The sequence below is a fragment of the Hydra viridissima genome, unplaced genomic scaffold (assembly GCF_058129835.1).
Source record: "Hydra viridissima isolate aposymbiotic clone 2 unplaced genomic scaffold, HvirCarnegie_v1 scaffold_3, whole genome shotgun sequence".
Taxonomy (NCBI): Eukaryota; Metazoa; Cnidaria; class Hydrozoa; order Anthoathecata; family Hydridae; genus Hydra; species Hydra viridissima.
The window spans coordinates 15,755,043-15,769,478 of record NW_028324302.1 but is presented as its reverse complement, the minus strand read 5'-3'; the positions used below and the strand labels follow the sequence as shown (position 1 = coordinate 15,769,478).

At 29.6% G+C, this 14,436-nt stretch overlaps 3 protein-coding genes across 4 annotated transcripts; 2 read left to right on the top strand and 1 right to left on the bottom strand.

Annotated features, from left to right (window-relative positions):
* The first annotated feature begins 1,856 nt into the window (after positions 1-1,856).
* Positions 1,857-3,948, top strand: LOC145202581 (uncharacterized). Of its 2 annotated transcripts, none has more exons than XM_080075570.2 (2): positions 1,857-2,091; positions 2,378-3,948. In XM_080075570.2, exon 2 carries the CDS (start codon positions 2,466-2,468, stop codon positions 3,534-3,536), a length of 1,071 nt encoding a protein of 356 aa, XP_079931696.2. In that variant the 5' UTR covers positions 1,857-2,091; positions 2,378-2,465; the 3' UTR covers positions 3,537-3,948. The 2 variants fall into 2 exon arrangements, with proteins under 2 accessions (XP_079931696.2, XP_079931694.2); XM_080075568.2 differs by lacking the exon at positions 1,857-2,091 and adding an exon at positions 2,178-2,288.
* A 54-nt stretch (positions 3,949-4,002) lies between these two features.
* On the bottom strand, positions 4,003-5,445 carry LOC149891183 (uncharacterized). Its single transcript, XM_090082224.1, has one exon. The coding sequence runs from the start codon at positions 5,284-5,286 to the stop codon at positions 4,093-4,095; it is 1,194 nt and encodes a 397-aa protein (XP_089938350.1). The 5' UTR covers positions 5,287-5,445; the 3' UTR covers positions 4,003-4,092.
* A 100-nt stretch (positions 5,446-5,545) lies between these two features.
* LOC145180206 (large ribosomal subunit protein eL24-like) lies at positions 5,546-8,672 on the top strand. The gene is made up of 5 exons (XM_080055058.2): positions 5,546-5,639; positions 6,134-6,209; positions 6,876-7,123; positions 8,355-8,406; positions 8,544-8,672. Exons 1-5 carry the CDS (start codon positions 5,635-5,637, stop codon positions 8,631-8,633), a joined length of 471 nt encoding a protein of 156 aa, XP_079911184.2. The 5' UTR covers positions 5,546-5,634; the 3' UTR covers positions 8,634-8,672.
* Positions 8,673-14,436: the final 5,764 nt, after the last annotated feature.

The window sequence follows — 14,436 nt, the reverse complement described above, 5'->3', positions numbered from 1 at the left end:
CCATGTTAAATTCTTTATTAGAGGAGTAGCATTTAAAAAGATCTCTGCAGATGATATACATAGAAAATGCCTGAAAAGCAAATAAGGGCATTTTTACCACCACCAAGAATGTTAAAAACAACTAAAAGAACACAAGGAAACATTGTTTTTAGTAATCGTTTCGGAAACATGCAGCTTCACTGATTTTGTGTACTTTTTGTAAGTATTATTAAGCAGTTTACACATGTAAAGTTGTAGGTGTAAAGTTTTTTTTAAAGCTATATATCAATAAATAGACATAATGAATTAATGTAAATGATTAAATAGATATCAACTAAAATTTTCTAAAATAATTAGTGTTTTTCATTTTCAAAATATCTTTTTTAAAATATGAGTAGTCAAAGTTCTCCCCTGAAATTTCCATCATTCTCGTCATTTCAATAATAAACAAAAAAAAATTATATTGTTTAGATATCTTTTAAATTTCAAATAAATATTACTAGCATTGTAACTAACTCTTCTGAAAAACAAATGATCACAATTAAAAGGGCTTCTTCCCATAACCGCTAAGTAAAAATGATTAATAGAAGTCAGTAGATTTTCAAATAAAAATTCTTCCTTTAAATTGCTATAAAAAGTTAGATTGGCTGGAAACATTTTCACAAATTGGCGTTAAAAATTAAAAAATGCTGTTTTTTAGTATTGCGTTAAGAATTTAATTATTGTGACTACAAACAAGATGGAAGCTCCCATACCACCAGCTGAACTTGAAAATGTTCAAGTTTTAATGTGTCTGTTTTATTTGATACAGCGTTAAACGAAAATTGAGAAAATTGCATTTTTGCTACATCGTTATATTCATGAAAACTTTTTTGGACCACTGACTACTGTAGTTCGTTGTATTTTATAAAAGAGATATGTTTATACTAAACTGACTCTTCAATATCTGTTAATACGCCCTTTATTTATTGAGTTCTGTCAGCGAGAAATATGTCAAATAATTATTAAATTGTTAAAAAACATATATATATTATCAATACTTATCTAAGCAGTTTATCAAAAGTTGTCAACATATCAAAAAGCGTAACGTATTGGAATGTAACTTGAATATTTGGCACTAGAATTCGTAGCTGCTAAACGTCAGCAAAATATTACATATAAAAAGAAAAGTACCTGTCATTTATAAAGGTGCTATCAAAAGCACTAAACATTTTTTTCATTCAAAAAAACGCCCTCTTTTAAAACTTTTATTATTCTTTTTTATTTATTATTTTACAGTTTTCTTTATTATAAAATCTGAATATTTCCTGATGAATTTGGGTTGTCGGTCTTTTTAAGAAGTTGGATTTCGGTGATATAACTAAAAAAGCGGTCTTCTTTATAGTTAGCAATAATACACAAGATTTTATTTTTAAACATCTCAAATAGTGTTAAGAAGATAAAAAAAAAAAAGATCATGTAAATGCTAGATTGAAAACTTTGGACTTAAAGGAGCTATATTTGCGGCTTTATGGTAAATTAACAGATTTACAGTATTTTTGAGAGCTTACTATCTTAAAAATGCATAGAAACCTTTTTATATTTTTGCAATTAAACTCTTTATGGTTGTTTTAATTTTTGGCATTGGATAGTAAAGAACTGTTTTTTTGCTTATACTTTGATATTATTCATTAGCCATCACCTAACACTTTAAGAAGTTTTTACCGTCTCTTGTGAAGCCTGGATTAAAATTCGTTTTTCTGATTTCAATTATGCGGTTGATTTAAGATCTATGATTATATGGATTTTAAGTTAAAAGGAAATATTACAGTTAGGATATTATAAATATTACAGTTGCAGGCGTTAGCCATCAACTTTGTTTTGGAATGTAGTAACTTGAGTTTTCCTATATTTTAGTATAGAAATTAATATGACTAAAGTTAAAATTAAGAACTTTAATGGCCTTTAATTACAATATGCTTAATAAAATAGCAGTATGTATATTCAAATCAGCTTTGTTGTAGACCTTCACAATTGTAAGATCTCTGTTGCCCATGACGTCACTATGACGCGATACTAACTGCTAAATGAACAAAGAATCCGGTCCCTTTCATGAGAGATGGAAAAAACATGGTACGTAAGTGTTAGATTGCTTTTCTATTGGCCAGTCTATGATATTAAACCAATCAAATAAAAATTATTATTATTATGAATAGGGAAAAAAGTAGGTAACAGAATAATACGATTTAAAATCGCTTTCTTGAGTGGAAATTTGTTTTACGCTGGTTTTCTTTGTGAATTACGCCATTTTGTTAAAACAATCTGTCACGGTAAAAAATATCAGAAATTTCAAATATAAAAATATTAATAAATGTCAGCTTTTTTTTGTTTTTTTTTCATTATTTTAAATACTATTTAGAATCAGTAGAAGATAATTAATGGTTTAGCTAAAATCAGTCAAACGCAAACTAGAAGATTGTCACACTAAAATTGAAACCGAGAGAATTATGACCGTGTATTTAAAACGACGCTCTTTACGTAAATTAGAGGATATCATCGATAATTTAAAAAAATCAAGGAGTGATGAGCCCAAGCAAGAAAAGTTAGATTTATATCAAAACAATAGCGCTACTCCTTTTGAGAAAAAAGAGTATATCGAGTTAGATTTCCAAACCTCTGACCGACGTGAAAGTATATACATTGACGAGCTAAAAAGATCAAAGCTACAAAAAATAGATTTGGAAAAAATTGATAAAAGTCGTTTTACTCACGAAAATAGGTTCAGAATAGGTTCAGAAATTTATGGTCAACCTGACCGCAAGAAAACTTTTACTTTTGTTCCGCAACTCTTAAAGCATCAAGACAATGTCGGCCCTTACAAGGAATCTGCTGATTTAGCTAGCACAACACCTTGGCGATATAGCAACCAGTTAAATTCATTGTTAGTTCCAAGCAAAAGAAACCCAAAAGAATTATTCCAGAAATCAATTTTAGACGATAAAATATCTGAGACAAAATGTGAAAAGTGCAATAAAAGATTCTATCGCCGAAGTCAACTTATACGGCACATTGCAAATCACGTAGTGCACGAATGCTCAAGATGTAATTCTCTTTTTTATTGCGTAAGAAAGTTTAAACGGCATATGGCAACACATGAGAGCTGGCCTTGCGAGTTTTGCAACGAAGTATTTTATGAGGCTTCTGCATGGTATAAACATCGCGCTACTCACACAATGGTGGGATGTGCAAGCTGTCACACTGTTTTCTATAACAAAAGCGCTCTTATTAAGCACAAAATAGAACATATGTCATTAACGTGTCCTTCATGTCATGGAATTTACGACAATGTTAGTCAATGGTCTAATCACAGAGTTTTCAAAGGGAAACCGTGCGGCAGTTGCATATTTTCCCCAAATATAGTTTGCAAAGTGTGTCGCAATAATTTTCTCACACAAGACGCTTTTTTAAACCACGAATGTAAGTTTTATAGCGGATCATTTCCGAAGCGAAGTCGGCATTTTTTCTCAAAAGAAGATATTTCCGATCTAATTGGTTTCGATAGAGCGAAAATGTGCTAGAAACATTGATCTCTTGCGACAACAAAACCCATTGAAGAATTGATTTTATTTTTTAAATGTGTTTTAAAAAAATTAAAGTTGTAAGATATATTGTTTTTTTTTACTATTACCCTTACTCGTATTGTAATAATTATGACTAGTACTATTATTACTGTTATTGTTATAAGTATTTTTGTTATTCAAAAAACGTAAACGCTTGGAATTGCTAATATTTTACTTTAAAGTCACGTGATCGGGTACAACGTTGAGATCTTTTTTGTTTTGCTTATCCCTTTAGCATGGGAAGATTTAGCGTGCTTCCACAACATGAAAGATTTGGCATGTTGCACAAATATTAATCTAAATTTCTTATTTACTTTGTAATACTATTGATCTGATCATATAGAATCTTGTTTTTCTTTCAACAAGGAAGATTTAACTTTGTATCACATTAGAAAACATGATTGAAAATAAAAACAAATTTTAATTTCGTATAGTAGAAAAGGTGTATTTTTATAAATAATTTACAGTATATATGTACAATGTTTATTATCATTAAAAAAAAAAAAAGTAATTCTCATACATTATTGTCCAATTCAGTCTCTATAATATTCTTATTTGTATCTCCAGTATTTTGATTATCTGTATCTCCAGTATTTTGATTATCTGTATCTTCATTAGTCTGGTTATCTGTATCTCCAATATTTTGCATATCTGTATCTCCGATGATTTGGTTATCTGAATCTCCAATATTTTGCATATCTGTATCTTCAATATCTTGATTATCTGTATCTTCAATATTTCCATTATCTGTATCTCCAGTATTTTGCTTCTCTATATTTCTAGTATTTTGATTATCTGTATCTTCATTAGTCTGGTTATCTGCATCTCCAATATTTTGCATATCTGTATCTTCGATGATTTGGTTATCTGTATCTCTAGTATTTTGCATATCTGTATCTTCAATATTTTGATTATCTATATCTCCAGTATTTTGGTTACAACTTTCTGTAATGTTGCTAGGTATCTCTTTTGTTTTGCTTGCAAGTTTATCGAATATTTTATTGATTTCTTTGACGACATTCTTTCTTGCTAAACGAATTTGTTCTTCACCTTCTGCTAATATCTTATCAAGTTCTATCAGATATTTTGTAAGTGTTTCTTCAAATATGAGAACACTTTTTTGCTGAATATTGCCATCAGGTAATAGATCTATCTCATTACTGATACCATTTACTTTTACTAAGATGCTTTCAATTTCAGCCAAGATTGCTTTCACTTTACTTTCTGTTTTCGAAACATCTTTTTCTAATTCATTCTCTAACTTAATTTGAATGTTTATGGGGATGTCCTGTTCACAACTGTTATCAACACTTTCACTTACTATATTTTTGTCATCACAACTCTTGATAAGTTTTCCATCGTCAAACGTTTGCTTCTCCCCAGTTAAATTTTCAATGCTGCTCTTTTCTTCGATTGAGTCGGTAGATGTTGCGCAGTTACTTTTATCAGTACTTTTATTAGCAAAGTAAATGGGTATTTTGGTAACCTTTCCGGTTTCTCTTCCGTCAATTAAATGTTGCAACGGATGTTCATATCTTTTATTCCAATGATTATACGGATAAAATGACGATCTTCTTGATTCGTACGGTTCCATATTACCTGAGGGAAAATAGCCATATGGATGCGAAGCAAAGTTTCTTTTTCCATTCGTAGAAAAATCACCGTTGTTTCTGTTGCTTTGAGACTGATATGGATAATAAAAACCCATGATTAATGAAATTATTTAGTAGAACTCTTCTTTAACTCTTCTTCAGCTTCTTTTTAGCACTTTAACTTTTAGTATAATCTGTATAACTTACATTTACTTTACTTTTATATAAACAACGGCTGTAGTTCCAGATTTTTCTTGAGAATTTGTTTTTCACTCTGCGAATTTCTCGCATATTCCGGAATTAGGTAGTGGTCATATCCACAAAAATAAAATACTATTTTACAGATAAAATTTACAGCTTTAACGTCTGTGCATTATTGTTCTGTAAATTAACAAAGATACATAATGGCTTCTTTTAAGTTTCCTGCCAAAGGGTCGAAGTATCGAATCACAAGATAAACCGAAATGAAGTGAGATGATCATAATTTATCGTTTGCATTTAAAAAGATAATCTAAGTTTCTTCTTTGTCTTTACTTCTCTGATTCTTATACTTAACATATTTATCTGTATTTTTTTTTCTTTATTTAAAAATTAAATAGGAAAGTACGACAACTATTCTATCGTACATTAAACCATGCCCAAAATAATTGTCTTATTCATAACTCTGTTACTTGCTTTACGTAATATAAGTTACACTATACAGGGTGTTATTAAACATCATGTAGGGGCTAGTATCACTAATAATCATGCAGGGGCTAGTATCACTAATAATCTAAGTAACAATGAAGAATCTCATCTATAAAGACTTCTTTCTTGGCTGCTTATTTCACTGACAGATTTTGAGTTTTATTTCCTCTCCAATATATTATTTACATCAATTATAAAAAGATCTGCAATTATATACTTTATTCTTAAAAAGCTAAAATAATATAAATTATTTTTTATGTAAAATGTTCTATGTAGGCTTGAGCTTTGCAACTTCAGCGGTTACAAAATATACCCTGGCCATGGGAAAAGATATGTCAGGCTAGATGGTAAGGTATGTATCACTTTTATTTTAGTCAATTTCTAAAATTTTGTTGTGTCATAGTAATACTTATAAATTTCTTTTCAAATGTTGAGTTAATTTAGGAAAATGTTAAGTTTTTATAGTAAAAGAATTCTTTCTAAATATTCTTTTCAAAAAATGTTTTAATAAATTTATGTGGTGCTGAAAATATTTGTTTTTGATTTAAGATGGTTCTAAAACATAATGGCATAATATATAAACTGCATAGAGTGTAGTACATTGAAGTAAACAGTGTATTTTGCAGTCTACAATGTCCAATAGTATTTTTTTTTCTTAAAAAAACTTTATTAACAACTTCTAATTTAACACTTAAAAATTTAGTGTTAGAAAAGCTTGCTCTTTCCCCTCATAATCAGGGAAAATACTGAATTTATGCTTAATTTTTTAAACTTATCAAGTTTATAAATATCCAGATCTTAACTAGGTTCAATTAATTGTGTTGATAGCATTTAATTCTGATAAATTCTTATAGATCTGTGAAAAGATAATTTTTATATTTTTTAGCTTGTTCTGTGTATTTTGGATTTCATATTAGCTAAACTTAATGAAATAAGCATTTTATTGTACTAAATTAAATGTAAGTATCTTACGTTAAAAGATTGAGTCTTCTTAATTATGGCTTGCTGTCATTTCTAGCTTTTCAACTTCCTCAGCAAAAAAAGTGAACGCTCTTTCCTGATGAGAAGAAATCCACGTAAAATTTCTTGGACTGTTTTGTACAGAAAAAAGCACAAGAAGGGCACACAAGAAGAAGTTGCAAAGAAGAGAACCAGACGCACTGTTAAGTTTCAAAGAGCTATACAAGGAGCTTCTTTGGAAGCCATTCTTGCAAAAAGAAACATGAAGCCTGAATTAAGGGAAGCTCAGAGAAATCAAGCTATTAAGTAAGTAGTTGGTTTCAATATTTTCATCAGAACATAAGTATTCTCTTTGAAAGAAATATTTCTGAAAACTTTTTTGTTTGATACAAGTTTTTAAGTTAAATTTAGGACCTTCAAATTTTTATTTTTTACAAATAAAAAGTTGCTTGTTAAAAATTATTTTTCTTATTCTTCAGTAAGTTTAAGTAGATTTTGTTGCTGCTGCTCCATGTATACAGTTAAGTGCAAAAGAAGAAAAAAAAGCTTTACTATTCAGTCTATTGGAATATAAATTTTATGCTCATATCAGTTTTTGAAATATTTATACAAGTAAATAATTACTTTATAAGCAACTAATTACAATATTTATTTCTAAATGATTTAAACCTGTACAAATGTTTTAATTTTTATGATTTTGTTTGCATAACCCCAAATAAATATGTCCACATTTCTATTAATACCATATTAACTTGTCTTATGATCAAATGTATGGTTTCATAAAAAAATCTTATTTAGTTTTATTCTAAAAATTGACTAAATGGGGAGGGAAAAAATTGCTTTTGATGAATCTAATATTATTGTTAAGATAAAGATGGATTTTCATATAGAGGAATAGCAAATACAATTCAGTGTTCATTGGGAATTGCACAAAATGCTATTAATTATCAAGATAGAGAAAAGAGACCTTTTTTAGTGGTAAAAGTAAGTTTATGTTACTTGGTAACAATATAAAAAGATTTGTTAGATATCCCAAAATAAGCTTGATACAGCATTCCTGCTGAAAGGTGTTGTCAAATAATTAAATTAATGCCTAACTGATGCAAGTCTGATTTGTGACAAGGTTCATGCATTTAAATGTTAGATTTTTATTAATAAATTTTTGAAAATACTCTCATAATTATTAAATACAGTTTTCATATATTTTTTGTGTGCATATTAATTTTTTTACACATTTTTTTTCCCATAAGTTTTTCCACAAAAGCTTAAATACTTAATAAATTTTTAAAAATTTGGAAATACACTGTTCTTTTTTAATTGCTTGTGAAGTAACTATTTGTATAAATATTTCAAAAATCAATTTTAACTTGTTTCAAAAAATTGAAAGATATGGTAAGTGCATTAACTTTCTTGCACTTAACTGTGTATGCTTTTAACATAGGTTAACAGATTTCCAAATAAGTTTAACTAGAGTTGCTTACAGTTTTTGCTCTAACCTTTGAAGTATGCTTATCGTTTTTTGGTATTTGTTTTAAAGAGTTGCTAAAGATAAAGCTAAAGCCAAAAAATCTGAAAAGAAAGCAGTTAAGGTAAAAGATTTTAATACATTTAAAATTTATGAATTTAAAAAGTTGCTAATGTGGAATAATAACTAGGCTTCTCAAAAAAAAAAAATCTTTAAGATGAAAACTTTTTTTGTGTCTCATTACTTTTTAAACTGCTTTAGAAAACTGTACCAGTTGCTAAGAAACCAAAGGAGAAGGTTGCAAAAGCCGTACCAAAAGGCGGACCAGGACGTGTTGGTGGCAAGAGATAAACTCTTTTCTCAATGTAATAGACTCTACACAAAGCACAAGAGTTTATCTTTACTGAGTATTAGGCATCCTTTTAATTAAAATATGGTCTATTCTCCTAAGATAAAAAAGATCAGGGTGGCTGTGAATTCATTTTTTACTTCATACTTGAGATTTTAATTCATTCTTATACATTTGCATAGTTCTGCCCTACCAAGTTTTCAATTGTTGGTATATGTTATAGTCATAACAACCTCACATAAAGTCAACGTGTAAGTGAAGGGGAAAATCTATATTTAAAATATCTATCTCTAGGAATGAATCAGTAGTGGAGAAAAGTGAAGGGGTTTATTCCCCTGTTTAATGCAAGCTCTTCTTGGCTAATATTTGTATTAATCCTTGTTTCTCTGCTAAATTTCATTTCAACTATGATCTAACAATATTGACTGAAGATGACACCTTTTTAAATCTTTAAATAGCGAATAAAATGTCTTGTTCTGCCATTTTCTCATGTCTAGAGTTTCATCGATGTCCCAATTTTACTGAAAATTTTAATTTTATTCCTACCTAGAAAATAAAACTAAACATCATCTTAATCGCCTCATCAATCAGCGCAATTCAGCGACCAAATCAGTGGTTGGTGTTCTTACAGCATCCCAAATTCGACGATAAGATAAACCTCTTAAAAACTTCCTGAACAATAAGGCCTTAAGAGATTTCCTTTTGATCTTTACATTCTGCATCTTGATTCACAACTCTTATATCGGCTATTCATATAGAGGCGTAAAGTTAGCTTAATTAGAAAAAAAACCTCATTAATTCAAACAGGAAGTCCTGCGATAAATCATAATGAAAGATTTAATGTCTTTTTCCCGTTCCCATATTTCTTTCACTTTTACAACACTTCATCAAACAGCAACAGCAGCATATTAATGGATCAATTGCACTAATACCTGAACATCTGTTTACCTATGATGCCCAGAATTCATCCCTTTCGCTCAATTAATTTAATGACTTATTCAACGGACAAAACAAAAAGACTTAAAGCCAAAAATAATGTACTAATATTTGGAAAGTATTAATAAAAACTACAACTCAATAGTAAAAGCGTTGCAAATTCATTCCTGCACCATTAGTCGTGCTAATCAATAATGCTCTTAAACATAATTAAACGAAAATCTGGTGGTGGATGAATAGCAGAGTTTTCAAGACAAAAAGAAACTGCTTAGAAAACTTGCTAATAATTCTATGACTAACCTAAGTCTATCGGTTGGGGAATGCGCAAAAGAATTAAGATTTTCTCGTAGTTCTGTTGCGAAAGTTTGGATTAGATACGACCGTTGCTCTATCAAATCTAAAATGATGTCAAACTGTTTTAAAACCCAAAAAAAAAGAGAAGGAACTTTACCTCCTAAAGTTTCTGAATTGTTGAAGACGATGAAACTTGTTGGCTGTCTATTATTTCTAAACTTAGAGAGGCCAATAAAATATTCAAATACAAAGGTAATAAGTTTGCTAAAATATTCAAATACAAAGGTAATAAGCTTGCTAAGTGTCTTACTGGTCAAACATGTTGAATAGTGCTCACAAAAACGACTCTTACCTCTCACTAAATCACATGATGAAATTAAATATATTATAAAATAAATTAATTTATGAGATAAATATAAGGGAGGCCAGGGCTAGTTGGCCTCAGGGGTAAGCTGACACACTGCGTTTAACTTGGAACTTTCCACCAGAAATTTCCGAAATTCACATAGAACCTTCCCACTTAACTAATTCATCTTTCAGTGTAGTATCAGGGCTATATGCGCATAGTAGTTATCGCAATTTTTGTGTTTTTTTTTTTTACTAATTTTGTAACTTTTGTAACTATATTACTTTTTCAATTTTCAAAAGCAATAGCATTAGCTACAAATAAACTCGAATAGATGTAGGTGTTGCATGGTTCACTCTAACCAGTCACATTTTGTGTTTCTCAATATTTTGCGTTTTTGGGGATTTATAAGCCATTTTGTGAGCAAAAAGCTTTTGGGGTTAGTTGGCACAAAGCTTTTGAGGCTAGTTGGCAACATGTGCCAACTTACAACTTTTCGCATTAGTCGTAAATTCACTTGAGCTATATAACACTACAGATCTTCACACATGAGAAATTATAAAAGAAAAGTAGACAGGCCTGTAAATTCTAAAAAAGGTTACAAAAAATGCTGTTGATGCTACTTTTATAGAAGAAAAGTCTATTCGATCGACTTAAGGGCAATAAAACTTAATGTCAAAAAATATTGTTGGATAAAAATTATCAAGAGTTTTCATAAAAAGATGCGCTTAAAATATATGCCAAATGTTGCTAAACTTGTCTCGTTTTATGTGGTGTGCCAACTTACCCTGAGAGTATAGGCAACTATACTTTCAGGGTAAGTTGGCCCAGTCCTAAGAGAAATCTTTTTAATTGCTATGCTCTGTTTTTAAGTTAAAGTAACACAAATAGAAATTAACTTCTTTCGACTGCAAAAAAAGAATTAATACATTCATCTCAATATGATGTTTTTTAGCAAGAATTGAGGCGCTGATTTTTTTTTTTTTTTTCTTCTATTTTTCACTCGTTGAAAATCATTAACATAGGAACCTTGCTAAAATTCAAACCTCATTATACAGTTTCATTTCTTGTTTTTTGGTAATTTTGTTTTGCATTATTAGGACAATCTGAAACTTTTTGAGCCATCTTTTTTTTTTGAATTTTGCTTGATATTTTCACTAAAAATATTCTCACGTGGAATATTTTTCTCACGTAGAGAATTTTTCTTTATCACGAAGGTTACTTTCATTTAAGTATGAAAAAATATAAAATCCTTGTTTTTGGTATAAAAAATAATCCTGTTCAATAATCAAAGTTTTAGCATCAGCAACATTAGTTCCGTTTTGCATTATAATGATTTTTTGCTTGAGGCTGCAGATTATCAAGTGAAATGGTCGAATTCATTTTTTTTTTTTTTACTACGAATCTCTTCCATCTATTTTCACATTCATTTGATTTAGCACCGGAAAAGTTTAACCAAGATTACATCCACTCACTTGTGGGATGTAATGATAGGTCTAGAGTGTTCCAATTGATTCTCACCCTCCCTGTTACTTCTCGCTCCTACGAAAGAGGAGTTCTAAGTTTTAAAGTTTGTTTGAAATGCTTTGTGATTCTACCAGCCGGTCTAGACTTAGTGATCTACTGATTCTTGCAGCTTAGAATTTAGAGATTTTTACAGCGTAGAAATCAAAGCATATCGTTCTTTTTTAGAAACAAATTTTTTTTTTTTTTTTTGACTAAAAACCTACAGAAGTCCTACTTTTTTTGAAATATAGGACATTACTTTTAGTTTTCAGTCAAAAAAAATTATTTATAAAAAAAAAATTAACGGGGAGTCGGAAAAATCTGGGACGAAATGGTCAGAAAAACCACCTTGGATTAAATAACCATTTTATATATAATGAGTTCCTTTGTGGAAAAAAAAGCTGATGTAAGACGACTCGATCATTCTACATTGGACGAATGCAAGAATCTGATATTGTAAAACATCTTCAAGTTGAAGGCATTGCACTACCAACAATTTATCGCAAAATGCAGAGTTTTAAAAAATGTACTACCATTTAATGACAAGTAAAGAAAAGATCGCCAAGCGAAATTGGACAATAAATAGGAACTAAAATAGAAATATTTTGCTGAAAACTGAAGTATTACAAAAAATAACATAGTTGAGCCAAAGAAGGTTGGCTTCAAAATTAAATTTTCTTCTGATGGAATTAGTAGATAATAGCTTGTATGATGAATCTAAATAACTGCTTTTTTCCCCTCCTTTCTGTTGCCATTTGAGTGTTGTTTTTTTTCTGTTTTTCTTTTAAATTTTTTGAAATTTTTTATATTGCGAAAAAAGCCTCGATTTCGTTAAGTAAAGGATTGCTAAAAATTTCGGTTAACGTTCTATCGGATGATTTAAAATAACATTTTGAACTTTTAATAAAAACGCAGACCTAGAATGTTTTTATATGCTCGTACGCATGTGTTTAAAATGAAAAACTACCACGCTGGATTTTTACATAGTCATAAAATACCAATGATATATTATATATACTAGATGTCTAACTTCGATCCGAAAAGTGAAGCCGTGGAAGCCATTTCTAATTCGGGGAAAAACATGTATTTTTAACTCTTATTGCGCACGTCGGATAAAGCTTTTGCCCTTATTGCAAATGGCGGATTCAATTTGTAAATAAAAAAAGCGGCTTCACTTTTCGTCCAACAAAATCCCGCAAGTTAGACATCTAGTATATATAATATATGATTGTAAAATACATAGTCTGGCCAGTTGAAGAGCGCTTTTTATTACCTTATTGTTAGAGTTTTTTAGAACCCAGTCTACTAACTGGTGCACACTGTTTGTAAACAAAGACGCGGTATATGTGGATATTGATAATCACATTTTGTGGAATCACATATCTGAATTATTTTATGAAGATCTTAACTATGGCCTTCACACTTGCCGAAATCTCTCCTTAGAAAATATTAGGTTACCAACAATAGGAACTAATAGTCTTCATAATAATCCAGAACTAAAGACCTTTAACAAAGATAAATTACCACGCCGAAATTGTAACAAAAAATGAACTCATCAAAAGGAGGAAATCAAAAACGGCTATATTCATAGCCACAAACCTTATAAAGGCATTATTTGTATAAAATAATTGTCTCTCTCTCTCTCTCTCTCTACATATATATATATATATATATATATATATATATATATATATATATATATATATATATATATATAGAGAGAGAGAGAGAGAGAGAGAGAGAGAGAGAGAGAGAGAAAGAGAGAGAGAGAGAGAAAGAGAAAGAGAAAGAGAGAAAGAGAGAGGACAAATGTGTGTATATAAATAAATATGTGTGTGTGTATGTGTGTGTGTCACACATTTGTCCTTAGTATTTGCAAGAAGGGTTCCTAAGTCTTGAATACTATTTTTTATTAAGAAATACAATAGTGAGATGAAATAATTTTTTGACTTAATTTTTTGTTGCCACCATGTCTTACACTCTGCATAATGTGGCGATTAGAGTAATTCGCTTGTGGAAACTAAAGGTAAGTGGTAATTGGGGCACCAAAAGGTACATTGTTAACCTTTAAAATTCTCTAGGAGGCTGAAAAGTGATCTCTTAAGTTGAAGTTGTGTTACAAAGAAAGGAGAGGCTAAAATAAAATTCTTAACATTATTTATTTCAAAATTATTTTAATAAATTTATTTTAATAAAATAATAAAAATAAATAACTATTAAGCTACTTTTAATTATATAGCATTTGATACCTAAAATAAGATACTTAACTTCATTTGGTTTTCACTTGATTAATCATTGCATCTCTCCATCATGCTGCAATATAGGTCCTATGTAAGAATGTTTTTAATGACATTTATGGCTATGAAAATAATCTTTCCTAATATCTATTTTTTATTTAAATTATTCAGCGGAGTTCAGCGGAGTTCAAAGTTCCTTTCTTGATTTCTTTTCTTAACGAATTTGTTCTTTTGTTCTTAGATTTGGTTTTATGCAAATTTACAAGGTCCTTTGAATAGGAAAATGAACAAACACAAATATAAAAAGCTAAAAGATGGTCTAGAAGATTGAGAGACAATTCTTCTGATACTTTGGTAGAAGAAACATTGCAAATTTTTGAGAAGTGAGATAAAACTCGGTAATACTGCAGTTAAGCGGCGTAAAATAATTTTTAGTTTTCGCTTGATTAAACTCTGCGATGGTGAAAATGAAAAACAATTAATCTG